General features: G+C 36.3%; 1 protein-coding gene across 4 annotated transcripts; it reads left to right on the top strand.

The window, feature by feature from the left end:
* Window positions 1-25593, top strand: LOC105040363 (uncharacterized). Of its 4 annotated transcripts, none has more exons than XM_073254817.1 (9): window positions 1-306; window positions 2804-3165; window positions 6606-6786; window positions 7555-7652; window positions 8893-8998; window positions 9521-9732; window positions 10963-11005; window positions 22809-23062; window positions 24750-25593. In XM_073254817.1, exons 3-9 carry the CDS (start codon window positions 6691-6693, stop codon window positions 25135-25137), a joined length of 1197 nt encoding a protein of 398 aa, XP_073110918.1. In that variant the 5' UTR covers window positions 1-306; window positions 2804-3165; window positions 6606-6690; the 3' UTR covers window positions 25138-25593. The 4 variants fall into 4 exon arrangements, with proteins under 4 accessions (XP_073110918.1, XP_073110917.1, XP_073110916.1 ...); XM_073254816.1 differs by having other exon boundaries at window positions 1-399; XM_073254815.1 differs by lacking the exon at window positions 1-306 and having other exon boundaries at window positions 2058-3165.
* Window positions 25594-27887: the final 2294 nt, after the last annotated feature.

The following is a 27887-nucleotide window of genomic DNA, read 5'->3' as shown; positions in this document are numbered from 1 at the left end:
GAGGCCGTTCCTTCGAGCCGTTGCACGGTCTTCTGGGTTTCTAGGGTTTTGTTTTTTTTGCCCTTTCCCTTCTCCGGGGATCCTCGGGGTTCCATTGTATCTCGTTGCGGTCTGATCGAGAGGATGTACGTTCGAAGCTTTAACGTTCAACATCGATAGTGGGTACCTGGAGGCGGTCGTTCGGCGGCACCGATCACGCCAACTCACCGCCGCGGACTCCACTAACCTCTGCCAGTGGCGAACCGGACCCCTTGACGACGTCAAGATGCACCTCTCCGCCACCGAGTACGGCCCCTATCTACGATGGCGAGTTGATTCCCTTCCCTTCTCGGGGTTTAATATCCAAGATATCCTTTTTCACGTTCAAGATCCGTTCTTGTTGCCCCCTACCAGCATGCGGTAATGCGTTATTATGAGATTTCTGTATGACTCTACAAAATTCCCTATCTTTTGCATAAACGTCGAAATTTGATATGAAATTTGAGGCTTACAAGTCATGAGCTCGATAAAAGTGGGAAAAAGCTTGGGCTTTTACGGGTCATTGCGTAGCATGCCAAAGATATGCCGTTTTAGTGATCGTTTGTTTGGATTGTCATACGGGCTAGATTTTTTCTTTGAATAATCCCCTAAGAAGAAATATATCTTGGCATCTCAAGAGATGAAGTTAATTTTGTAATGCAGGAAGATGAAACCGTCTGAGTCTTATTGATAATCTTGGTATCTTGATAAGGTTGATTTTGTAAGTATATCTCAGCATATTGACGTGCGGGTTTCTGTACCTTTTTGCTGAGATGTTGTTATTGGTTGGATTCTTGCTTGATGACCGCCCGTGAATGAAAGAAGAAAGGCTCATGAAGAGTTGTTCAGAACAAATCTTGGGATTCTGGTATAGCCTAGGTGATAAATCTCAGGTTTGATTCTTCATGGCTAGCAAGGACGATGCTTTTGTTTTGTTTTGTTTGGTTTTTTTTTTTAAAAATATTTCTTGTTGGCAGTTTACATTATTGATCTTGTTTTCAAACTTGGATTGCAGCCATCTATGTATTTTCTTATCACTATAACTCTCTTTTCTTTTGTCCTACGTCTTTGATTGACCGGATTTTTTTTTATGCCTTTCAAATTTATCCCAAGCTTCCTGCTTACTGCATATTTCTTTTGGAACTAATCCTTGCATCTGGAATTTGCTAGTTAAACTGAACTCCCTGTTCCTTTTTGTCCTTCAGTGAGATGAACTTTCACCGGATTAGTTTCTTAAATTTGAGAAAGGTTGTGAAAAATGTGATCTTTTCAGGTTGCTTTGGTTTCTCTTTGGGGGCATTTGGGGATCCAAATCCAACACATTGGAAATGGATCATGCTTTTCAACTCAAATCTAATTCAAATGGCTTTTGGTCAGATTGGAGTAGGTTATTTTCATGTCAGTCCCAGACTGCAAGTGTCCAAATTTCTGGTTCACTTGTGTCCTAGGATTGTGGTGTCCATTCCCTACCGTTTGTTAGAGTGTAATGTTAAATCGTATATTGCTATGCAAGAGTTTCCTGGCATGAATTCAGACAAAAGGGTAAATCTCATGCTCTGATTTATCCAACAGTTAGGACCCTAATTGAATGAGAAAACGGGTTAGTCCTAATCCAGTTAGGTAGGGACCAAGGCTATAGTAATACCCTAAAACAATGTCACAGTATACGGGAACATTGAGTGTCGTTACTCAGGAACATTGGCTTTTAATTCTGTAATGCCAGAACTGCTGATGAGAAATGAATGGTTTGCAAATGTGAAGTTATTAGGTTTCCAAATACAAGGTCAATTCATAAAATATTATAAATATGATTATATATTTTGTTTTCACAATGATTGATTACTAGAGCTCATCATTCTTGTTTTCCATTTTTTATATTTTTATTTGTTTTATTCATTTAATCATTTGCATCGATTAACTTCTCAAGCAGCTCTTCTTAAAATTCATCATTAAGTGTTCTGTAATTCTTTGAATTGCTTGTTTAGTAACATTTGCATATTTCCAATTCTTATCCATTCTTGACCAAAGTCCATGTAGTAAATGTTCTGTGACAGGGTCTTACAATATTACGTAGCTTTGCATATAATAGATTTATGTTATTGAGTTTTAAGTGTCGAGATAAAATTCTATGAGGACCGTGTCCTACCTTGGTCTACCAGCTCAGGTCATTTCTTTTCATTTTGCGTTCAATGGCTTGGATTTCCCCTTCCCTTAGTTATACCTTTTGTTATTTACAAAAGGTATAGGGCAATAAATAATCACATGCTATAGAGGAATAAATGGTATTGAAGTATCAGTTCATCCCAGGTCCTCTGTGCTATAGAGCAATAAATTATCAGATGCTGTGTATCTTCAATTAATCCTGGGTATAGATCACAGTAACCATTTTGAATTGGCATTATTCCCTTACTCACCAATAGACTTAATCACTGGAGTCTATACCAAATCACTTTCCACCAAAACGTTATTACCATTGGAGCAGCCCCCGGCTTCAATTCTTCACAGTTGTGTTTGGGAAGCGGAATTGAGATAACTTGTTAGTCTAAAGAATCAGGAAATATGTCTCTGAACAGAGGCTGATTCCATGGGCCGTTTCTATCCATGAGTTTAGAAACATACCATGCATCCTCGCATGTCTCAGAACTGATAAAAATTAGGAGGTGATTGAAAGGTTCATTGAGCAGCCATGGTTCTCGGAGCACTCTAATGGCTTTTCCATCGCCAACCTGCCAAATGAATTCTCCTGTTATCTATTTCCTCACCGTTCATATTGCTTTCCATACAGAGGTGTATACGTGTGCCCATCTATGAACTGGTGCTTGGCTCCTACAACCTTGCTCAACAGCGGTGTTTCATCCAAAACTGGGTGACCAGCATCTCTGCCTATCAAATGAAGCATATGGAGTTTCCTTTGGTTCACTTCATGGCACCCCAAAAATGCCTTGAAGATTTTCTCTAGCTTGAGCAGACCGAACAGAGTAAAGGACAGCACATTTAGACACGAGGAAGATGGGAATAGAAGCCAATACAGATCGGTGAAGTATCGCTTTTCCGCGCATGGATAAATCCTTCCACTACCACCCTTCAAGATGTGCGTCGATTTTGTCAGAGAGGAATTCGGAGTTCTCCGGTCGGTGGCACTTCAAGGTATGTCCAACTGCCATGTCTCTCCGGAACGCCAAGGATTTAAACAACTTGTCCGTCTAATTTCAGATCAGTGTTACGCCCGAATTGTTCTTGTGATTTTTTAACAATCACCTTTGGACCAAATTGTGTACAGTAGAAGGGTAATTTTCTTTAGATCTTGGGTATTAGTGCATTAAGATTGGTAACCTTTGCCATCAAGATCGAATTATCTACAAATAGTAAGTGCGATGTTGGAGGCCCTTATAAGCTGTGTTACCCTTATCAAACAAAAAAATGATAAATTTGATTGCCCACATTTGTCTCACAAATCATAAATTGTTCATCTACAATAATTAAGATTGCCTACAATTATACTTAAACATAAATACACCATCAAAGTTTATTATGGTCCGATCTTTCTTCCTATGGTTTGCTGCTGAAGGTAATAACATAGTAAGTCATAATGCAACTTGGAAAAATTGTCAAATTTTATATCCATTGCATTATCAGACATAATCATCATTCATCAATAACTATTTTTTTAAAAATTATTTAATTTTAGTACAATAGTGATAATATTTGATTGTCCATATTTATTTTTATAATTGATATACTATCCACCAATCACTAAGACAGTCCACGTACATGCATATTTTGGGCTTTGCCACAATTATACCCTCAACTATCATAATCATACACAAATATATATTGGCTATTAGGGCAAAGGCTTGATATTTCTGATGTAAAATTGGTTGTTATGCATTTAGATATTAAAGAATATTATTTTATTATTTTTTTCAATATCAAAATAGAGAGAATTAAAGTTCAATGTATATTAATCTCTTCGAAAAAATACAAGTTCAATAAAAAAAAAATTTAATAGAGAGATTCATCTTCACTAAATTATTGTTGGCCTTCAAAATAATCTGAATACATCTCTCTTTATACAAATATACTTACGCATATTCATGCATGCGTAACTTGTACATGCATATATATATATATATATATTATATATATATATATATATATATATATATATATTAGTCTCAAAAAATTACTGTAATGGCCAAATTTTCTTAAATAGTAGTAAATAATGGCCATCTTTTGACCAAATCACTATTAATTAAATAAAAAATATTTTTAACTTCTGACTGAATAAATAACTAATTTTTCAGCTGATTTTATTTCTAAAAATTATTTACTTATCAGATAAAATATTCACATATCAAATTAAGTATAACAGTCATTGGCCTCGTTTATAACGGCGGTTGCGGAGGGATGGAAAAAACGCTCAGACGAGGACCGCCATGCGGTACCCGTTATAATGGACTGACGCCTCCCTAAACCGTTATAAGGGCCATTAATTTTAACCAGGCATTTGGTGTCGGTGGGTCACGTGCCCAACATCCGCCTGCACGGAACTCAGCAACCGCCGTGTATGCCGCACCCTTATGAGGACATGGCTGTAGCAATCAAGAGCGTCCCCTTCCTTTCTTTCCTGCTAGTTCTCTCTTCTAGGGTTTTCCCACCGACGTTCCATGGCCGGTTGAGGAGCTCCGGTGATGGCAGAACGACCGACTTCTCTCGCCCCGGACGTTCGCGCGAGAACCCTAACGGACCTCGACGCCGACGTCCTTGCCCACTGCGCCAGCTTCTTGGGCCTGCGGGAGGTCACCAACCTCGCGATGACCTGCAAGCCCCTCCGTCGTGTCGCCTACTCCGACTCCATCTGGAGTCGTCTCCTAACGTAGCTTCCTTTATCTCGCTTTCTTTTTTCCGCTTAATTTCCGTTTCCTTTTGCACTTCTTTCCCCAAATTCGCCTGAAATTTCGATTCTTGAGAGCGTTTTGATGGGTTTCTTGCTGTTCTTTTATTGTAATCTGGATTTTAGACTAGAATAATGAATAACAATGATAAATAGAACTGAAAGAAGGATTTTTTCCCTCCTTTAATTTTCTTTTATTTATTTCGGGGGTCATCTTACGTTAGGTGATGGGAGGACCGGGAGCCTGATCAGGGCATTCGCTCTGTGTTTGTTAATTTCCTTGAATAGCTGAAAATTGGGTATTTGGATCTTTCTGGTGAAGGGAATGGTGGTTTTAGTATCAGAGCCTGGTTTAACTCTGTTGGGTCGTTTTTTGTTCCAAAAGGACAATCAGCCTCCATGGTTTATTCTTTTATATTTTTTAGGATACGCACTGTTCTAATTTTGCAAATTTGCTTAAATCTTATATGTTGATGGATAGTATATTAACACACCAAGCTTGATGCAGGCTTGGATTAGGGCTTAGGGCTATTAAGACCGAGCAATAGGTAACCTTTTCTTACGTTCCGAGGACAAACTGTCTTGTAGGGTTTAAGGTTGACAATGATGAGGTTTTGGGATCGCGGATGCAAATTTTAGGAAAGTTTGACTACTGGAAAATAGAGCCTTAATGGATGGGAAATGAGTTAGAGGTCAAAAAAGGATTGTTACATGAATAAATAGCTCGATGAAGATTTTTAAAGGGAAAACTACAGGAATTTCAGTAGAAAAGGCAATACAATTAATTGTCTGATCAGCAGATTTTGAAATGAAAGCGATGCATTGAGTTGTCTCCTAGGGTTTGAAGGGATCTTTACGATAAATATTGCATCTCTCAAACGAAGTGCAGGATGCTGTCTAGACTTTTGACACTTTGGACTGCTGACCTTTACAATGAGAAAGTTTGGCTGTAGAAGAACCATCTAAATGACTGGTTTCATACAAATATCTGTTCTGCCGACAGGGATCTGATCTCTTAAAAGTAACTTTAGCTTAAAAAAACAAAGATTGGTGGCTAATCACATAAAAGTGGATCCTTGCACTCCACATAAACCAAAAATATATCGGTTAATGTTGGTTGATTCATGATTATGAGAGGAATCTGTTGTAAGATAAGCCAAACTTTTGTGCTCTGAATAAATTCATTGTCTTGGCCAATTTCCTTTGGGATTTTGGTGATTTTTTAAAGTTCTTGAATCAATTCATTGTTTTTCCCTAGAAAATATGAGGACTCTGATTATAGTTTATGCTTCATCGAGGGGCTTCTTGGGAAATTTTCTTTCCTTTTTACTAGTGCTTTGGAGTAAACACGCTAAGAGTGTGTTTCATTAAACATATACTCTTACTTTCGGGGTAGATTGCATGAAAACAGTGAGGCATGATCCACCATGAACCCATGCAGCAAGGATTATTATTTTAACAAGAACTTAGTTACCTTATGAATCATTACTTGCTAAATGATCAATTCGTGCTTGTGCTCTAAAGTGTTTGGACTTTGGACTCTAGGATATCTAATTATTTGAGGATTTTCATAAGTTATCCACCATCTGTCCTTGCTCGGGCAAGGAGAGCTTTTGAAGGTTATTTTGAAGACAATCTGTATGCTTTGTAACAAGAAGATATGAATCATATGGGTGTTTTCTCTGAATTACAGGGAGAGGTGGCCAGGTCAATGCATATCTTCTGGATATCCAGGTGTTAAAGAACAATATTTGGCTCGGCACACTGCACTGCATCAAATGAAATTTGAAGACCCACTGAAAATTTGGTTCACTACGTACACGATGCCTCATAGTCACATAATGCTGGACAGAAATTATATCCTTCTTGCTCAGGTATCTTAATCAATAATCATGCTTGTGTCGGTTAAGTTCTTGAAGTTACTGATAATTAACATGATATTAATGGGTTAGTGTTACATAGATGATAACTGAGCAAGCATATATTCAATATAATGTCTTTAAATTTTCAAATGTTTGTAATCAGCAATGAGTTTTAATGATGTCTGAGAATAGTGATATGGAGCCCAATGAGTTGCCACCCACCAATATCTTAATTTGATATATGGGGTGTATATGGCAAATATCTAATAACCAGCTGAAAACTCTTCATTGCCTTGTAATATCTTGAAGTTACTCTATGATTATTAATGATAAAAAGAAAGTTAGTTTTTATTATCTTTATGTTGTCATAATATCATAAGTTGCAAAAGCACAGTAGTTGAGGTTGGGTTTGCATGCGGTTTAATCACAAAATTTTATGTTTGAAATCCGACCTTTGTTTGATCATGTTACTGTAAGTTGCAGATTTTGATCATTCTATCTCCCTCATTTGCAAAAAATTGATATATGTGCGCATAAGGACTTAGACCTAGTGAAGATTCAACCACAAAATGCTCGCTAGATTTCAGAAAAATGTATGCACAATGGAACAGCAATATTACATGTATATGCTGAAAGAATATTAAATAGAGCTGGCTACTAAATATTCTTCTTTAGCGCTGGGATATTTGCTATCAATTGTTAGTTTATTTCTCCCAAATCTTATCTGCAACAAGAAGCTACTTAAGAGATTAATAAGAAATTTAATCATTTTGTATTTAGGGCTCAATCTTGCAAAGGTTGAGATTTGAACCTTCAGAAGCTGAAGTTGCAGCCTATGAAACACTGAGAGGTCATGGCTCAAGAATTACCTGTATGAGGTTAGTTCCTAATATAATCTCAGTAAGCTATATTTTTCTTTTATCTATACAACTGTAAGACTTAATGAGTTGTTTCCTTATTGTCCCCACCCTTCAAATAACTATATTTTACATGATAGAAATTCTCTGTTGTATAGAAGTCTTATATATCTTCTGCATGGCAATATTTAGTATGCTACGCATGATTTGGAATTTTTTTTTTCGAGTCCTGCAGTGAGGGTGAGCCTGGCACAATGGCACATTGTGACTTGGGGTAATGGGTTTGAAAAATGGAAACAGCCTACCTATGGGGATAAGGCTTCATGTATCTGACCCTCTCTATTCCCCACAGTGGCCGGAGCCTTGTGAATGGGACTGCCCTTTCTTATCTATGAGTTGTGGCTTTGTTCATCTACTGAACTTGTAGTGCACAAGAAAGGACATGGTCTTGCATTTGCTCTTTGTTATTTATCCATTCAAATCTATCACTCAGGAAATCCAGAAGAGCTTGAGTTGCTTATGTTACATTCATCTTTTGCATATTGTGGTGCTCAATATGTCTTCTTTACACCTATCATTCAAATTTGTGAAATTTAGTAATCAACATGACCATGATTTTGGATTGTTCTGAAATATCTTATTTTAAGATTTTGGTGTTGTTAATAGGGATGAGTCTTTCATGGTTTGGGATTCTTAGAAGTCTATATTTTGATTTGAACAACGATATTTGCCTTAAAGTAATATCTTCAGCTTGATCTGGCAATACTTGCCTCATGTACTATCTTCTTTTAAATAAATAAATAAATAAATAAATGATCTGCATGTGGTGTGTATGATGTGCACATGATAGACTTTTTGTACAACTACTGTATGTGGATGACAATGATGTTTTAACTCTATGTTTGGTACTTGACTGTAGTAACACTTATTGCTGCTTTCAACATGTAGTAGGCCCATCTTTTTACGCTTTTTCTCCCTACTATTCCTTTTTGTAAACTTTCAAATGGACTAAAATTATAGAACTGACTTATGCGATGTTTTTCTAGTCTAAGTGAGCTATTCCTGATTTAAAAGCAAGTTAGCACCACAAACTTTAATTACTGTCATTATTTTAATGAAACTGTGCACTTAGTTTATTACCTGTGTTATATTTTCCTTGTTATTTATAATTCTTGTGATAAGGGTTGCTCTGCACTATTCCTCCCTTGATGCATTGCTTGATATATGACCGTTGATTGTTCTCTTTTTTGGGTTTCTACAGATTGTTTCCCATTGTTGATACATCTTTGTTTCGAAGTGAGATGCAAAATGAGGCAAATGTTATCATTACTTCAAGCTCTGATCGAACCATTCGTCTTTGGTGGAAGGTTTTATACATTTACACTGAACAGATTTTCTGTTGTGAACCTCTAATCCATTTATATGAAATGGTTTATCTTCTCAGTTTTCTACTGTTTATTCTTAGTTTGTCTGATCAAATGATGCCTGGCATTCCCTGCATGCTTATATTTAATTACAATGTGAGATTTTTTTTTCCCCTTCTTTGTTTTCCATCTAATTGCAAGCTTTAATTATCTGAACTATTGAAATAAGTTCTAAGACAAGACAAATAAGTTGTTACTATTCCTCAACTGTATCATGTTTCCCTTATGGAAGTCTTGAATACCATCCAGGAATGTGCTGTGTTTTATTTGTTGGTTTCATCATTTTCATGCTGTACTTTCATTTCCCACGTTCTATTTGCTCAGCTTTTTCTCCTAAACGTGTTGATTTTGTTGGTTTGGCACATGTTGGATACATCACCACAAGTGCCTTGTCTGATTGTTAAACATGTCATATGCATTTTTCATTTCATTCAGGGTGTCCATAATGAATATTTATTAATGCAGGGTCGTTCACAGCGCTGTTTTAAAGGTCATAATGGGCCAGTCACTACCCTTGCTGATAAATTGCTTGGACATGGGGGTCGTAAAGTACTTGCTAGCGGAGGAGAAGATTGCACTGTTCGCCTTTGGTCTGTTAGCTGCAGTGGAAAACACAATCCTCTAACACTGACATATTATGGACATGAGAAGCCTCTGTCTTGTTTGTCAGTTGCTAAGTATGAACTCCTCTTTCCATAGCAAATCTTCAGATATTCTTTTTGACAGTAAAAAATGTTGAAGTCGATCTTATTGTTCTTATTTTTTATTTGAATTGAATGTGTTGATGAATTCCTACATCTTACCCCCACCCCCCCACAAACCAAAAAAAAAAAAAAAGGAGCATCTATAGTTTAATTTCAGTTCATATCCTTCTCAATGGACTAAGCGGACAAATGACCTTATATTCATGCAAGTGTGAGTAGATATGTACATACACACATACATGTGCATGTGCTTGCATATTGCATCTTTGCTTCAGTTGCATGCGCAATGACGACCCTTGGACAGATTTTGGATTTAAATGTCGTGTATAATGTTTGGTGTGGACTTCCAGGCATCTAGCTTGTCATCCAAGTGAATTAGACCTTGCCAGAGAGATCACTCAGCACAAAATCCATCTTTAAACTGGCAGTTGCCCTATACTTTGCTTCCTGTCATTCTTGATATCTTACTGAAAGACATTGCATTGTTCTCTCTGTCTTGATGACCGAACCCTAAAATCCAAAAAGTTTCTTTTGGATTTCCGAAAAGAAGAAATTAATGGTTAGCTGGGATAAAAGAGTTTCATTTAGTCATTATTGTGTTGCCACCAACCTTGCCAGAACATGTAGACTGATAAAAGACACTATTGATGTCATACATTAATTTGATTGTTGACTTTCTAGCACCTGAGCATTAGCTCAGTGGTTCACCATCTTGCTTCAAAGTGATAGGTGAGAGGTTCAAGCCTTCAAGTAGTGTTATCCCTTTAGACATTGTTCCTGCCTCCAGAGAGAGAGAGAGAGAGAGAGAGAGAGAATTTCTATACATTAATCAAGACTTATGGACATTGGAAGTGATCATTGATGAAAATGCCACATCAATAAAAGCTTTCCGCTTTATATTTAAAAGTTTTACTGCACCATTTATATAACTTTGCATCTTTCACTAATAAGGTACATAATTAGTCAGTCACCATTAGACTGGAAGTATTTACAAGTCTATGTGAAGTATATGGAGGCTACTGCTGTGGTAGCTGTCAAAAGAGAAAAAGAGTTTTCCATCTATCATTTTGATATTATAATTAGTTACTTATTCAGATGGTAATGACAATGTGGTGTACATGAGAATATGGTCGCTTATGGTCATGTCCTCTCCTGTATTTTTAATTTCCTAGGAATGTAACTTCTTCTTGTTTCATCTTTCAGGCACAAAGATTCTCTTTTAGTCAGCATCTCTAAAGACTCAAGGGTAAGTGGTGCAATTATATATTGTCTTTGTGTTGGATGTTTTATTCTTGAAGTATCTATTCCTGAATATAATAAAGTATGATCATATTTATCAGTCCAAGCCTAACTTATTGCTTAAATATAAGGAAACCACCTGTGGAACTTTTTATTCTTTGTGGTGCATCAAAGCCTTTCGATATATTTGTCACTTTTGTTGGATCCCAGGATGTGACAGCCATGTATCCTTGATTATTAATGGTGATTTTTTATCCTATGAGTGTATGAACATGATATTTCTCATGTATGGACCAGAGAATCAATTTTCATATCTATTCTTATGTTGGTTGATGCCCCACTTCCTGTATCTCCAGTGCACCGCCCTCCCCCCACCGATTATGTGTTAGCAGATGAGTTTTTAGTGCTTTATAGTTAAGAAGCTTCAATAGAATGTGATATATAGGGCATTGAATACTGCTCTTGAGGTCTGGACACTTGCAGAAGAACAAATTTGTCTTGATTCTCAGTAGATAGTCTTAACATTGCTTTTGGGAATTGAGTTGCTGATGTTATTCTCCATCTATGGGGCATGGAATTCTTATGCTACATGTACATTTTTTTGGAAGGTGATGTTACCATTGTATCCCAAAGTCATAATTCTAGAACTATTTTCATGAAAGTGTTTCTTGAATTAATAAATGTTCAAATGTTTGATTGTATTATAGATTTCTAATTGTAAAATTTCATCCAAGCCAATTGAAAGCAAAGGAAAGATGGTGCCAGCTTAGAGCACTTGCCACTTGATGTACTAATGTGAGAGTTTAGTTAATTACGACTTAAATTAACAACTGGATGTAGGAAAGGGAAGTGACAAATTTGTATGGTCTAGGAGTTATGGTTGCCAAAACTAACAAATGCAAGTCCATTTATTTGGGATTTGCTTTGATGATTATTTTCCTTCAAAGTTCTTAAAGTTCAGGTACACTAAGATTACTTTTTTAAAATCTGTTCAATTCTTTCTTACTAAATCAGATTTTCTGTCATGTATTCCTATGTATTGTCTCTGCTTCTTTTCTTATTCTCAGAGTTCAACAATATCAAAAATTCCTTTTCTATAGAAGTCTAGCATGTTTTAGACTTTTTGGAGGCGAAGTCTAATTACAGTTAATATTAGTAATCTTGTAAATATTAAACCGAGTAATCTGACTGTTATTTTGAGAATTTAAAATTTGGAAATTGAGCTGCTTTTATACATTCATTATATCTCACTTTCATTTTTTGGTTTAGAAGTATCTTCTTACCCTTTCTTTGAAAGTTCTCAGACTCCAGGTATACTCTCTCTCTCTCTCTCTCTCTCTCTCTCTCATTCTATTTCTCTCTAGATTAGGAGGGGCTAGCCTCCACCTGCTACCTTAAGCCAACCCATCCCCTTAGGGTTGATGCCATCTGGAAATACCTGTCCACTTGCTCAGGTGGCAAGGGGTTGATACCATCTAATCAAGCGCATGGTGGTAAGTCCATGTATACCAGCGTATCTTTTTTAAAATTTGTGCTGTTATTTCTTTCTCGCTGAATCAGATTTTCTGTCACATGTTCCTACATACTGTCTCTACTCCAATTCTTATTCTCAAAGTCCAATACCATTGAAAAATACCTATCAGAGTCTAGCATGTTTTAGATTTTTAGGGGCGAAATCTTATTATAGCAGGAATCTTTAAAATATCTAGATGAGTAATCTGGGTTATTTTTGGACTTAAAAATTTAAGAAATTAAGCCACTTTTGTATAGTTCAAGGATTATTTGTATTAATGGGGTTCTTGGTCGAGCAAGAATTCCTAACTTGTAATGTGTTCCCTGTATTATTTTAATGTGCCACTTGAAATATGAGCAACATACATTGTGCTTTTTCCCTTGCATATGAGGCATGTTCCAGGAATCTATGCCCATTCAGTAGAAGCATATCTAATTTTTCTGTTTACTTGCATCTAGATCTTTTGCACACCTTGCATATAAAGCAACATCTTTCTCTTTAACGGGCTTCTTCTTTTTTTTTTTTTTTTAGGTTTTATTCCATTATCTATGCTATACTTTGCACTTTGACATCATTCTTTATTGGTTCAACTTCAAAGTTCATGTGTTGTATCCATGTCTAGCTTTTTGTTTGGTATACGAGGAAGTGTAACAATTTTCCCATCTGCAGTTCTGGGTTGATACCCTGCCAATGTAAGTTAAACTCAAGAATTTGTTGAAGCATCAATTATGTGATTTAAAGATTCTGTAAGATCTTTAACCAACAGTGATCCTTGGTTGTTGTTCTGAACCCATTAATTAAATTGTATATCCAATTGGACAATCATTTCTCTTAGCATTTTTGGCTAATTGTGGAACCAGGACTTGCTACCAGTTGTACATGAGAGGAAACTGACACCATGGACCACACACAAAAATTTGATGTCTTATGTGAATGGTTGGTTATACAGAAGATAAACATATATCACTAGTATCATAATTGTCGAGATTATGCTGTTGGATTTTAGGGTTTGATGCATACATATGTGTTTCAAAAATTTTATTTTCTAAATATCGCAGCAGAGAATAAGATTAAAATAATTTTAATATTAATTTTGCATGCATAAAAACATAAAACCACATGATCTATTTCGTATGCTGAAATTGATATATGCTGAAATTCAGATTGTGATCAAATCACATACCTGTTTTGTAATCCTTTTCTTCAAAATTGGATCTGGAAGAGAAGAGGTTCTCTCTTAACCGCACAAATATCCGCTCTCTACGAGTATCCACTTGGAATCAGCCTGGAACAGTCCTCTTTAATCTGAATTTTGGTTCTGTAAAATTCAGCCTGCTGAATCTGAACGAAGTCTGGATTGCGATCAATACTTGATCTTTCTCCTTGATCTTCTTCTTTTCCTCTTCTCTAAAGTTTCTCCTTTCTATGTGCTGCTACTAGATGTTAGAAATCAGTAAAGAAGAGGCACCCAAACTTCTTTGGGCATAGAACTTCTTGGGACGCGCGTCCCAAGGAAGGGGTGTATAGAACACCCAAGAGGAGAGAAAGGGAGAGGAAAAGGGCGTGGGGAGAGTCTTTGGGTGTGAGGGGCTGCTGGTTTTGATCCTCTAGGGATCTTAGGGGAGGTCTCTTTTAAATAGGCATAAGGATTGAATCCTATTTAATCTCATAATACAAGTCTTACTTGCATTAGGATTTCTATTAACTTAAGTTATCCAACTTACACTAGGAAGTCCATTAGGCGCCAACTATTGGAGCCCTTGCATCCATAATTAGACACCCTCTTTTGCACCTAGGAGACACCCTATATCAAAACTAAAAGCCCTCTAATCAATGAACATGCCCAAATTGATCAAATCAAAGTGGCGCCCCATAATAACTATCAAAGAGATTCATAAAGGACTTGCACCCTTAATTTATGTGATCCATAATCTTAGACATCCAATAATTGGAGTCTCATGAATCTTATGTATGTAGGTTATTAGCAGGTAATTAAGATAAAATTATCTTGTCAAATAAGTAATCCTAACGGAAAGAGGAATTGAATCCAACCATATGCTAGCAAGGTTATCATGAACCCAAAGGATTTCTCTAAACCCAATTGACACTTCATAAGTTCAATTTCTTATTTCAGGTCTAATCTCTTTGTTGTGTGACTTCATAGGTTCAATTCTATCTGGTAGTGAGACATACAATGATCTCTATCATCGTATCATTGAAACTCTTTTCAATGGATCGAAATAATTTCATTCTAATTCAATAAGGATTATCGATCCAGAACAATCTTAGTGAGCTCTCACAATCTACTAGTGACACCTAGCAGTATGTAGTGGCAACCCAATAGAACTGAAATGAACCTCTAGGTGTAGTTAATGTGTGATTCAGTCTCTCTATCGTGAGTCCCGACTAGATGGCAGATCATGGATAAAATCATCAAACCTCAACATCGGTCATAGATAGATTCAATCAGCTTAAGTCCATATGTGATTTTATGAAAATTCTTTTCCATCAATTACATTGCTATGGTCATAGACTTAAGGACTCAGTCTCTTAAATCTCATAGGACTACCTCCTTCTACTAGGATCGATAGATTTCATCTTGATGCACACCCCTCCTACAGTGGACCAACTGTCGCTAATATCCACTACAAGGGCTCCTTGAGACCCATATTAATGTTAGTCAAACTCCAGTAGCCTCACTGTGAGTAGTAGTGTCATCTCAGATCAAAGGATCAGTCATACAACTGCAGCATCGAGAAAGTCACTAACGAGTGAGTAGACATTCATGTGATTTCTCGTGTTGGTCACGCTCAGTACTAGTTTTCTAACAACCATCTGCACTCTCGCTTCAGTGTTTCTACATTGCAGACTAGAGATCCATCTGTCCGAAGGAAGCGATCCGTGCACTGGTCTATCCGGATCAATCACCATCTCCATGATGATCCTATGATCAGGAGCAATTTAGAAATCAACCATTAATGACATATGCCTCAAATTCTCAATTCTTTGAGAATGTGTCATCTTGTTAATCCCTTGGATGATTCATGGACACAGACATGAATGGTAATATAACTGCCCAATAAGTACAAAATCATGTTCTAGAGATATGAAATGTGTCAGTCAAGATTGGCTTCTAGAGCATACATCCAACAATCTCTTACTTGCACTAAAGTCAATCTGCCATGTACCAAGCCCTATCTTCACAAGATAGGCTATAGTCTTAGGCTAGTTAAGTGACTTACCAGTGGGTCATCTACATCACATGTAGAGTTTGCTCTCTGCATTTCTATATATTTCTACTCGAGGTAGTCGCGTGTTCTGCTGTTCTATGTGCTTGGATATCTGGTGAGACCTAGGTTCCTTAGCAAGGACTATGGTGCCATTATCTTTGCAGTATAGTGTCACGGCATTTGATGGTATGACAACTAATTCTGCAACTAACATTACAACCAGAATGCATCCTACACATCTACAGTGTACTCAGCTTTCATTGATCGATTATTGAAAATTTTTTCAAGATATCAACATAAGAACGCATCCATGATGCAGATATTTTACCATCAAAATCAGACATAAAGTTTGAATTAGTGTATCCTCCTACTAGTTTTGATCCTTCTCCGAACATGTCCTCAGTTATTTTTAAGAGCTTAAGGATGTTTTCACAGCAATCCAGCGCTCACAGTTTGGATACAACTGATATCTACTTGTGACAATCACGGTATAATCAGTTCAAATACTTTATGGCATACGATTATGCCCGAGAGGGTAGCAGATCTCTTTTCGAGATTTCTATGCTGAACGCTTTCAGTATCCGGTCTCTGTATTTTATCTGTGAAAACACAAGCATCCAATTGCATCTATCTTTATAGATCTTTAGGATGATCACTTTATGTCTTTCATGGAGAAATCTATATTCAACTATATTTTAACCGATGTCAGTATTGGACACTCTCACTGGCCTTTTTGAAATCCATAATTCCTCATATCTGATTAAACAATTTGATCATATCATTGAAATGAATGTTTCAACTCCAAGGACATTGTGGTCTTTGTGATCACTTATCACAAGAAATGAAATCCATAGGCTATTTCATATAGAAATCTTCAAAAGATCTCTACTTAAGAAAGCTATTTCATATCCTTTCTTGGAGTCGATGTCTCACATCGTTTCGTTGTAGATTCTGGGATCATCTCTATGTTTCCTATCTCCCATGAGAAACGATTTTCTCTATATCCTCTGTTAAGCATACTCAAGTACCTTTCGAGAGGATTGGAGATTCTACTATGTGTACGAGATGGAGGAGGAATACACGTCTACTGGCTCATGATTAATATGTTCTTAAGGTCCCAAGGCTCCCTACTTTTCAGAGACACTCTCTTAGAGTTTAACTATCCTCCCACTACTTCATCTTGGTTAAACAGTTTTTCAAAAAGATAGCATTGAGTCACAATTACATTATAATCCCATCAGAAAGTAATATCCCAAACTATTTTAGGAAGAGCTTTATAGATCTATTCTCTAACATATCCACCTGCTGTTCTAGACACAGGCTGGACATCTTTGAATTTCAAAATAATCAAGATTCAGTTCTCACCATGTCATATCTTATATGGTGTGGTAGGAACAGGCTTAGAGATAACCCAATTTCATAGAAATAAAGCATGTCCCTAAAAAAATATAAAAAAATCAGTGAATTTCATTATGGACCAAGTCATATTTCATATGGTCCCATGATTCTTCTTATCTTATTGAGTTGAGATTTATTAAGAGGGGTCCAATATGAAACAATATCATTTTATGAGATAATCGAGAAATTTCTTTCAATGGTATTGCATTCTCAATCTGATCGAAGTATCTTCAGAAATTTTTCGATTTGTTTCTCTACTTACATCTGAATTCTTTGAATCTTTTAAAAATTTCAGATTTGTATCTCATATACAAAGTAGAGATAACTCCTTGGTTAGCACATCACATGGGCTACACACATCAAATGTGTACAAGGATAAGTATCTCAGTGGTCCTTTTCCTCTTGTCTCACAAGAGTAGCTTGGTCATATTTTTTCAAAGAGATGATACACAAACTAGATTTGACTCAACAGTCAATGAGCCCAAAGGCTCATAATTCTTCAATTTGTTAATCATTTCTTCTCCAATATGATTTAGCCTAAGGGTCCACATATACTTTAAGTTTTATCTCAATTTTGGATCTCTCAGATCTAATGACATTCATTGATTGCTCAATTAAGTTCACATATGCATCAACATGCAAATGATAGAGACTGTCTCTAAGAACTAAATCCAAACGATGATCGCAAAGGACAGATACCCATGGCCGCAGCAACAACTGTTGTCCTATAGCCAATTCAAAGGTTACTTGCTCAGCCCTCTACCTTTCCATCGACTCTACACTAGAGTCTGTAGCTCAACTAGGAGAAGAGAAAATTGTAAGGACAGTATTGAGCAATTTCGATATACCTACTCTAGATGTGTTTTTGTTTCTTTAGGCTCTTCAAGTATTTATCTCTGAACTCTTTCAAGGTTCCTTTGTTATCAACACTTTGACCAATTCAGATAAAGTACTATGATGGTCTTTCATATGGTAGTTTACCATAAACTATCCATATAAACTAATCAGGGATTGCAGGATCAAATCTATAAGCAATTTTTTATGCATAGTCATGTCGAGCTTTTTAAGCTCTTTAATGTCCTCGATCATTATCAAATAACGATCATAGACTGACTGTCCATCATGCATCACATGCGCTGTGCGACTCTGATCACTTTACAACACTTGTGGATGAATCATCATGTCGTTGGCAGTGTACATGTACTCATGTATAGCACGTATCTTTATTGTCATTGTCCATCCACTCGTCAAATATAGCTCGTTGACTATGGGTTGGACGGGTTGTTAATATTAGAATAATCTGGTAGAGAACATTGCTTAATTTTTTAATATTAAGAATAATTTTTAAGTTTGTAAGCTAGTCTATGTACTCGATTTCGGTTAATCGGTTGATATCTAGGATTCAAGTTAGAGGATTGGAAGTTGACACAATGAACAACAGAGAGTAAAGATTCTAATTGGATGTTTGTATTTATTTTATAATTTTGTTCTAGGGATTTTTAGATACAAAAAGAGATTCCCACTAATTTATCAGAACTCCCACACTCCGGATGGAGAAACGAAAACTTTAACGTAACAATTGGGTTTCTAGTAGGTGCTGCGGTCCTACCGATATCATGTACCTCACCTAACAGTTATTGGTAACACGAATAAACATCGATACGTGGACAACTCTTTGTCCAGATGCTTCTCTAAGCATATTGCAGTCACTTGGTCTCTAAGTCATGTGAGCTTACCTAATAGTTATTGCTCGCACTTTTTAGTTAAGTTAAACCTACTGTTCACAAACAGGTATAAAGCCGTCATTGGGTTCCTCACCTAACAGTTATTGGGTCCAATCCAATCTTTATCCCGTAGCAACTCTTTGCTAATAGAGTGGTTGCGTGTTTCCGATGCAACTGAACCACTGTGATCAATCGAGAATAATCAACGCCGGTAGCACGCCCGCACATCTACAACGGTGGAAGATCTTGGACTTAATATTTTGTGGAGAGATTTGGGTTTAGGTCTCATCTAATCAGTCATGTGATGACTGATGTAATTGGCATGAGCTAAATCAAACTACCAAGCAACCATATTTGTGACTCAATCTTTCAACTTGACCAGATAAGTGAAGATTAGTGGGGGTCTTCCCGTTGCTTTCTTTAGACACCAATAAATTGGTCAGGTAAGCGAACGGAACCAATTAAGTAACCACCTTTCAATTACTTGTCTTAGACATCAATTGGACAATTGATCAGAATTGGTTAGCTCAAGTGAATCGGGCTCAAATCAACAAGCCAAATTAGGTCTACATATGGGACTTAATCGATTTGATCAATAACAATTGTATGATCATTAACTTAATTCGATTTAACCAATTACTTAATCGAATTAGACCCATATGTTTCAAATCAAAAATCTTAGATGTAATCCTATTACATGATCTAATTTTTGATTTTTTCATGACCAAAATCCTCGTACACAAACACAAATTTCAGATTCTAAAATCATATTTCAGATCTAAATACTTTTGCATGAAAGTAAATATTAAAACATGAAAATAATTTTCAAGTTCTAACACATAAACATATATCACATATATGCATGTAAAATCAGATCTTAAACAAAATTTCAGATTTAAATATGATATCATATATCTCATATATTAATTATAGATCAGATTAAGATCAAATTTATGATCTAAATATGCAATCATATATCATACATATGAATTAAAATTCAGATCACAAAAAAATTCAGGTTTCATGCATATATCTATTTCACATGAACTAGAACTCTTTCTAAATCAATTTTCAGATCTATGCATGCATCAACATATCAACTATATATTCTAGAATTAAATCTAAAATTAAATTTCAGATTTGAAGATCCATCCATACATCTCATGTATCAAGAAAAGATTGATTTTGAAATTTTTTCAAAAAATATGTATATTAAAATTCAGCATATGAAAATCCGTAGCTCTGATACCATTGTTGGATTTTGGGATTTGATGTATGCATATGAGTTTTAAAAATTTTATTTTTTAAATACTGCAGCGGAGAATAAGATTAAAATAATTTTAATCTTAATTTTGCATGCATAAAAACATAAAATCACATGATCTATTTCATATGTTGAAATTGATATATGCTGAAATTCAGATTGTGATCAAATCACATACCTGTTTCGCAATCCCTTTCTTCAAAACTGGATTTGGAAGAGAAGAGGCTCTCTTTTAGCCGCACAAATATCCGGCCTCTACGAGTATCCACTCGGGATCAGTCTGGAACAGTTCTTTTTAATCTGAATTTTGGTTCTCCAAAATTCAGCCTACTGAATCTGAACGAAGTCTGGATCACGATCAATATTTGATCTTTCTCCTGATCTTTTTCTTCTTTTCTTCTCTAGAGTTTATTTTTGCTATGTGCTGCTACCAGATGTTAGAAACTAGTAAGGAAGAGGCCAAACTTCTTTGGGCATGGAACTCCTTGGAACGCGCATCCCAAGGAAGGGGTGTATAGAACACCCAAGAGAGAAAGGGAGAGGAAGAGAGGGCGTGGGGAGAGCCTTTGGGTGTGAGGGGCTGCTGGTTTTGATCCTCTAGGGACCTTAGGGGAGGTCCTTTTAAATAGGCATAAGGATTGAATCCTATTCAATCTCATAATACAAGTTCTACTTGCATTAGGATTCTTATTAATTTAAGTTATCCAACTTATATTAAGAAGCCCATTAGGCACCAACTATTGGAGCCCTTGCACCCATAATTAGACACCCTCTTTTGCACCCAAGAGACACCCCATATGAAAATCAAAAGTCCTCTAATCAATAGACACGCCTAAATTGATCAAATCAAGGTGGCGTCCCATAATAACTATCAAGGAGATTCATAAGGGACTTGCATCTTTAATTTATGTGATCCATAACCTTAGACACCCAACAATTGGAGTCTCATGAATTTTATTCATGTAGGTTATTAGCAGGTAATTAAGTTAGAATTATCTTATCAAATAAGTAATCCTAACGGAAAGAAGAATTGGGTCCAACCATATACTAACAATGTTATCATGAACCCAATGGGTTTCTCTAAATCCAATTGATACTTCATAAGTTTAATTTCTTATTTCAGACCTAATCTCTTTGTTGTGTGATCTCATAGGTTCAATTCTATCTGGTAGTGAGACATACAATGATCTCTATCATCGTATCATTAAAATTTTTTTCAATGGATCGGAATAATTTCACTCTAACTAAATAAGGATTGTCGATCTAGAATAATCCTAATGAGCTCTCACAATCCACTAGTGATACCTAGCAGTATGTAGTGGCAATCCAGTAGAACTGAAATGAACCTCTAGGTGTAGTTAACGTGTGATTCAATTCTTCTATTGAGTCCCGACTAGATGGCAGGTCATGGATAAATCGTCAAACCTCAACATCGGTCATATGATAGATTCAATCAGCTTAAGTCCATATGTGATTTTATGGAAATTTTTTTCCATCAATCACACTGCTATGGCCATAGACTTAAGGACTCAGCCAGCCTCTTAAATCCCATATGATTACTCCCTTCTGTTAGGATTGATAGATCCCATCTTGATGCACACTCCACTTCTACGGTGGATCAACTGTCGCCAACATCTACTACAAAGGCTCCTTGAGATCCATGTTGATGTGTCAGTCAAACTCCAGCAGTCTCACTGCGAGCAGTAGTGTCATCTCAGGTCAAAGGGACCAGTCATACAACTGTAGCATCGAGAAAATCACTAACGAGTGAGCAGACATCCATGTGACTTCTCGTGTTGGTCACGCTCAGTGCTAGTTGTTCTCTAACAATCACCTGTACTCTCGCTCCAGTGTCTCTACACTACAAATTCGAGATCCATATGTCCGAAGGAAGCGATCCGTGCACTGTCTATCCAGATCAATCACCATCTCCATGATGATCCTATGATTAGGAGCAATTTAGGAATCAACCATCAATGACATATGCCTCAAATTCTCAACTCTTTGAGAATATGTGTCATCATCTTGTTAATTGCTTGGATGATTTATGGACACATCAACATGAATGGTAATATAATTGCCGAATAAGTACAAAATCATATTCTAGAGATATGAAATATGTCAGCCAAAATTGACTTCTAGAGCATACATCTAACATATGCAAGTCTGGAAAATTAGCTGAAAGGTCCATACATAAAGAAGTATGGGATTTGTTCCTTAGAACATCATGAACTCCTGTACTACGGCCTTCTTTGCATTTCTTTTCATCTCCCTCCTTGCACCGGACAGGATATATTTTTCTGTATCCATTTTTCCCCCTGAAATGTCTTCGGTTGCGACATTAATTGTTTGAAATTCTGTTCATTGTCATAAAGCTTTCATTATTGCTAATTGCTTGTAACTGTACCTAGGAGCTCATATATTATTAGGTGCTAGGGATGCATATCTGGAATGCATTCCAAATGGGTGCAATCCTTTTTTTCCTTGACTTCTATTGGGATGTTTTCTGGGACTTAAAATTTTTATTTTGCTGTTAATTGAAGTCTGAAAAACCTGGTTTGTCTCTATCTCATGTAAATTCTTTACACAGCATTTTCCATCAGAGATAGACTTGGTATATGATACTTGTTGACAGGAATCTTGAAAAGACGTTCTGAAGTATCGTTTGCATTTCCATTCAGGTCCGAGTTTGGGACACAAGTGCATCATCATCTTCTAGCTCATCAGCATGTGTAGGGATGACATGTGTTTCTGGGCCACCTGTTGCTATGAAATGCCATGATGCTCTTTGCTATATTGCTGCTGGTTCACTAGTTACAGCAATCGACCTAAGAACAATGAGAAAAGCTTTCACTGCTGCAATTCATGCCCCAAAGTTATACTCTTTTGAGATGCTGCCTGCTAAATGGTTACTATGTACCGGTGGAGAAGACAGGTAATTATAACCTTTCTGTCATTTGGGTTTCATTGGCATTCCTGTTATCTCAGTAACATGACTAATGCAACAGTGAATGTCAAAGCTTTGCTGACTATTGGAGTTTATTAAGTTGATGAATTGGCAAAAAATCTCACTATGTTGGTTTGCTGTTGTGTCATTTATCATTTTTAGCCATTTTTGTGTGTTAATATGTTCTGTCTTTATGTACCGAACATTAATCTGAAGTAGTGATTGTTTTTATTAACGAGTTGTCCTTGCCGTGCAATCTCATGTGGAAGCTAGGATGATCCAAGCTTTTGAAATTTGAATGCTAACCTATTATGAGATAGATCTTGATTCATAGTTTAGTTAACTCTTTTTAAGCTTGTGAATCTATTAACATGTGTTAAATAGAACATATTATACTTGGAATTTGCAAGGCTTTATATTTTTATATATAGATTTAATGCAAGATAATTTCTGTTTTCCCAAAAAGTCCTTGATCAATATGTGCATGATCCATGATGACACAACGTATGGACTTTTATTACAAAAGGCTTGTGCACTCGCTTTTCATTGACCCTAAAGCTTATGGTCTCCACGTTAGTGAAGTATTTCATTTAGTTGGAAGCTATGTGAAAATTAACTTTCTTTCCAGGTGAAGCTCTGTTCTTCATGGTTTCTTAATTTTGACCCTGCCTCAATGCTACTACTTGTGGTAGGTATTCAAACATTAAAAGTTACAAATGCATGTTGTGTGATCCTGGATAACTTGCTTTTTATTCTTGTAGCTGGAAAATTTATGACAATCCTGTTAATGGTAAAATTTCCCACCTTAAAGGGGAATTTGGCAAATGGCCTTTTTTGCTTCCGTTTTTATAGGTTCAGGTCATAATTTTTCTCAAAAATGACCTAGTTTTGAATTTTTAGACATCTTTACCCCTGGTGCTGAGATATACTCCAATAAACCATCTCAAAACTGGGCTATTCTTAAAGAAGGGGAAAAAATAGTGGTTCTGAGTCGATATGCATACCTTAAATGTAATCAAACTGTATTGTCAGTTAACACTAAGTTTGCTTTGGGTTATTTATGTTCAGCTTGATACATGCCTATGTAGATATCAGATTGTGATAGGTGTGCTGAGGTTAGAGTACCATTACCAGAAAGTGTTGTGGGATGGATTGATGCGTTCTCAAGAATCTCGTTTTGTTTGAAGGCAAGCACAAGGCAATAATTTTATGGCTTTCCATATGCATAAAGCAAAGCTATATGAGTTTTAAACGTGGTAGCATCCAACTAATGTTTACGAAGCATGGTGACTTATCAGTTGTCACCAGTGTTTTCTTCCTCTTCCTTTTCGAATATGCTGTATTCATGCATAAAGTCGAATGGTTCTGTATTGCAAGGTCTCGGTGCTCGATTGGCATCTGAAATGCGCTCATATTGCAATGACTATTTTGGTGCTTTAGCAATGGTTTGAATGTTTTAATACAATTACAAAGTCAATCTTTTCTTGGGCAAAACAAGCGGACATGTTTCTGCTGGAAGGACGGCTATATGTGGCTTGTGTGTATTTTTTCCCTTTCTAAATCTGTGGCACCACGCCATGCATTTTGCACGTCATTTTGTCAGTAATTTATCAAAATAAATATTCTTGATTGTTTTTGTCAAAATAAATATTCTTGATTGTTTATCATTTACCAGGGCTATATTGTGGGACATTCGGAAAAGCCAAGAATATCCAGAACCCATGGCTGATTTGGATTCAAACAGCAGCCGTGTTACGTTGCTTCACATGGATCCCTACAAAGTAGTCACTGGAGGCCCATTTGATTATCGAGTTAATGTTTGGGAAACTGATACAGGGTTCCTGGCAAATTCGTTGGACTGTCGTGTACCTGGTGAAACTGAAAACATTGTTGGCCTGTCAGCTATCGCAGTGGATGGTTGTCGAATTGTTACCGGGGGTTGTGCTGAAGAGCCAGGAGCCATGTACTATAGGGACTTCTCAAATTGTTCGATCCCTGTATCTTTAGGCAGCTGCAGTTCTGCTTCAAAGTTTTGGGAGCAGGGAGACTCATCATGTCTCTAGTGAAGTGTAGAAGCATGGTAGGATGATAGTTGTTGTAAAGTTCTTGCTAAGTGCAGATGCAAAGATTTACGTGCGGATGGGTTCTGGAAATTTTTTGATACATTGCTCGGTGGTGAAATAATGGTTATTATGAGTTAGCTGTAAGTATTTAGACTGGCACTCGGGCTCAGTTTTGTAAATGATCAGTGTTCCTTGGAAATTAAGTCAAGACGGGCAGCTTTTGGCAAGGAGTTGAACGAGAAGAAGTGAAATTGGTTATTGTTCCAAATGCAATGTCTTGACTCCCTGTTTTTGATGGTGTATAAGCATCGCTTTTGTGGAAAACATTTTTTTTTTTATAGGCATCGCTTTTTCCACCCTCGATGTATTATAGCTTCATCAAGAATATTTTTGTATGGAATAGAGAACCAACTGCTGAATGTTATCGAGCATTCAAGGTTTTTCTTGTTGAAAGAAGAGCAATTCTCCTTTTTTTTTTTTTTTTTTTTTTTTTGTGTGTGTGAGAAAATCACTATTTTTTATTTTCATTCATTTTTAAGAAATTTGATACTCTGGTCCGATCTAGAAGGTCCGCAAGTCCGACCGTGACAGAGTCTATATCTTTAGGAGTTTTAGCAAGATCCAAGTCATGCAAGAAAGACTTAATCTCTTTTTCCCTCTTCCATCTTTCTGCTGCTGCTTCTTTTTCTTTTGTTTTTTTTAATTGGTGGGGCGGAGGGTGGGGTTGTGGGCTTGGCGGGAAGAGGAGGGGGAAGAAAATAGAATACTATTAAAATTTCTATTAGAATTTCTCATGCATCATGGATCATATGTGCATGGAAATGGGCTGGGTATTGGTTGGGCCGTTACTCATACCTGTTTCGTAGTTGGAAGCCACGCACCCCTACTCGCCCTCTCTTCCTGTCTCGGGGTAGGGCAGGGTGGGTAGAGTGGGTTGAGCGGATTGGGATGGTAAAATTGGATTTTTTTCTATATAAATCAAATAAATAAAAAATATATAAAAATAGATCTCAAAATTTCACATAGCATTCAATACAATAAAAATTTAAGACATAGAATATAATAAATCAAATTTCAATAATAATAAAAATGAGAAATAAAAATATTATTCTTCAAAAATTTAAATGTTGAATAATTAAGCATATATCTTATAGCCTTTCACATGATCGATCACAATAATTTTTTTGCTTTGTTATCATCATAATCTTCATACATCAAGGCTTAGATATAATCAAGTTAGATTAGGGATAGACATTGCGATTATTTGCACCTTCCTTAGACCTATGTGGGATTTCAAATGAAGATCTCTCTCCATCACCAATTTTTAATGGGTTGAGTAAAACCTACCTTATTGGGACTGGTTGTTGGGTATTTGGAGCGAAATTAATCATTGCCCCTGTATACAGAAGCATTGGTGTATTGCATATGAAAATACATATAAATATATTTTTAAGATAATTTTATTTCATATATATCTTATTCTTATGAGAAATATTTGCTCTAATCTTTCATATAAGTTTACAAAATAAAAAATTAAAAAAAATAAATTTTAAAATTTTAAAATAATAGAGTTTAGATTCTTTACGGTGTAATTTTTTTGCATTACAGAGTCTTGTACTATCATGAATAATTGCAACGCTATCTATCTTAAACCGATGGCTTTTATTTATTCCAACAATATAATGAAGTACCATTAATCTGGTATGCGGTGCGCATTGATAATAGATAAAAATTATCAAGTTTTGAGATAGATGATGTGATGGCTATAGATGAAGATTATAAATCCTATAATACAAAAATCACAACACAATTATAAGAATTTCCCACATCTACTTTAAATTATTCCTTCACACCCACGTGCGGAGGCTTCTGCGTTTTTTTTCTCTTTTGGTGAGGCGGCGGCTTCTGCTTTAATATAATATTGACCATTTGAAACCATCCTCTCTTTATCATTGATTAGAGGACCAGGATCGGTCGACAAGATCTTGGCTCCCTATGAGCCAAAGTGGAGACCACAAGGTTTAGCTCTTAAACTAGATATAGTTCCCAAAGCTACAGATTCTTCTCCACCCAAAGAAGGAAAAGTTTTTATATGTTTGATTATAAAGTAAAAAAGAAGAACTTTCACACAGTAAAATTAGAAAGGAAGAATTCCATATAATCCATGTTTGAAGCAATTCCAGTAAATTTCTTCTATCTTGGTCTTCTATCTGGGTCATTAGCCTCTGTCTTGGTGATGACAAGCCTGACTACAGTCCCCAATTGTTTGTTAAAAACTGGCTTATTTACAGGAATATTTTATGTGTATGAAATGTGAACATCTAGTTAATGTAGCCAGATATACATAATGTGAACATCTAAGTAGGTACATACCCATATTGCTACAGTGATAAAAACTTAGGACCTAAAATTTGTCAACTCTCATCGATCGAGCCAAGCTTGTTTATAAAATGGAAGCCTATAGATCTCCATCTAATTGCTATCTCGATTAACACTTATTTAATGGATGGAATACTTTTTTCCACCCATTGTTTAGGAGTCCACCCATGGTATCGCGCGGTACTGCACTGCCTTATGGCAGAAGACCAGCGTGCTGGGTTGGACGCGACTCAACCGCAAGTTGCCTCTTTGACTGCTAATATAGCTGGCATGAGTCATCTACCAGGGAAGGAAAAGCCAAAAGTTAGGACACATTGAAAACTACTAAGTTGTCATGATACCATGCTTATTATCATAAGTAACTCAAAAAT

Source organism: Elaeis guineensis, chromosome 3 (genome assembly GCF_000442705.2).
Source record: "Elaeis guineensis isolate ETL-2024a chromosome 3, EG11, whole genome shotgun sequence".
NCBI classification, from domain to species: domain Eukaryota; kingdom Viridiplantae; phylum Streptophyta; class Magnoliopsida; order Arecales; family Arecaceae; genus Elaeis; species Elaeis guineensis.
The sequence above is the reverse complement of the archived record's forward strand: the minus strand, read 5'-3'. Positions and strand labels throughout refer to the sequence as shown.

Coding starts and splice junctions, on each gene's coding strand:
- LOC105040363 (XM_073254814.1), top strand. CDS start 4,710: ATGGCAGAACGACCGACTTCTCTCGCCCCGGACGTTCGCGCGAGAACC. Junction 7,653..8,892: donor TCAAGAATTACCTGTATGAG/GTTAGTTCCTAA, acceptor GGGTTTCTACAG/ATTGTTTCCCATTGTTGATA. Junction 8,999..9,520: donor CCATTCGTCTTTGGTGGAAG/GTTTTATACATT, acceptor TTATTAATGCAG/GGTCGTTCACAGCGCTGTTT.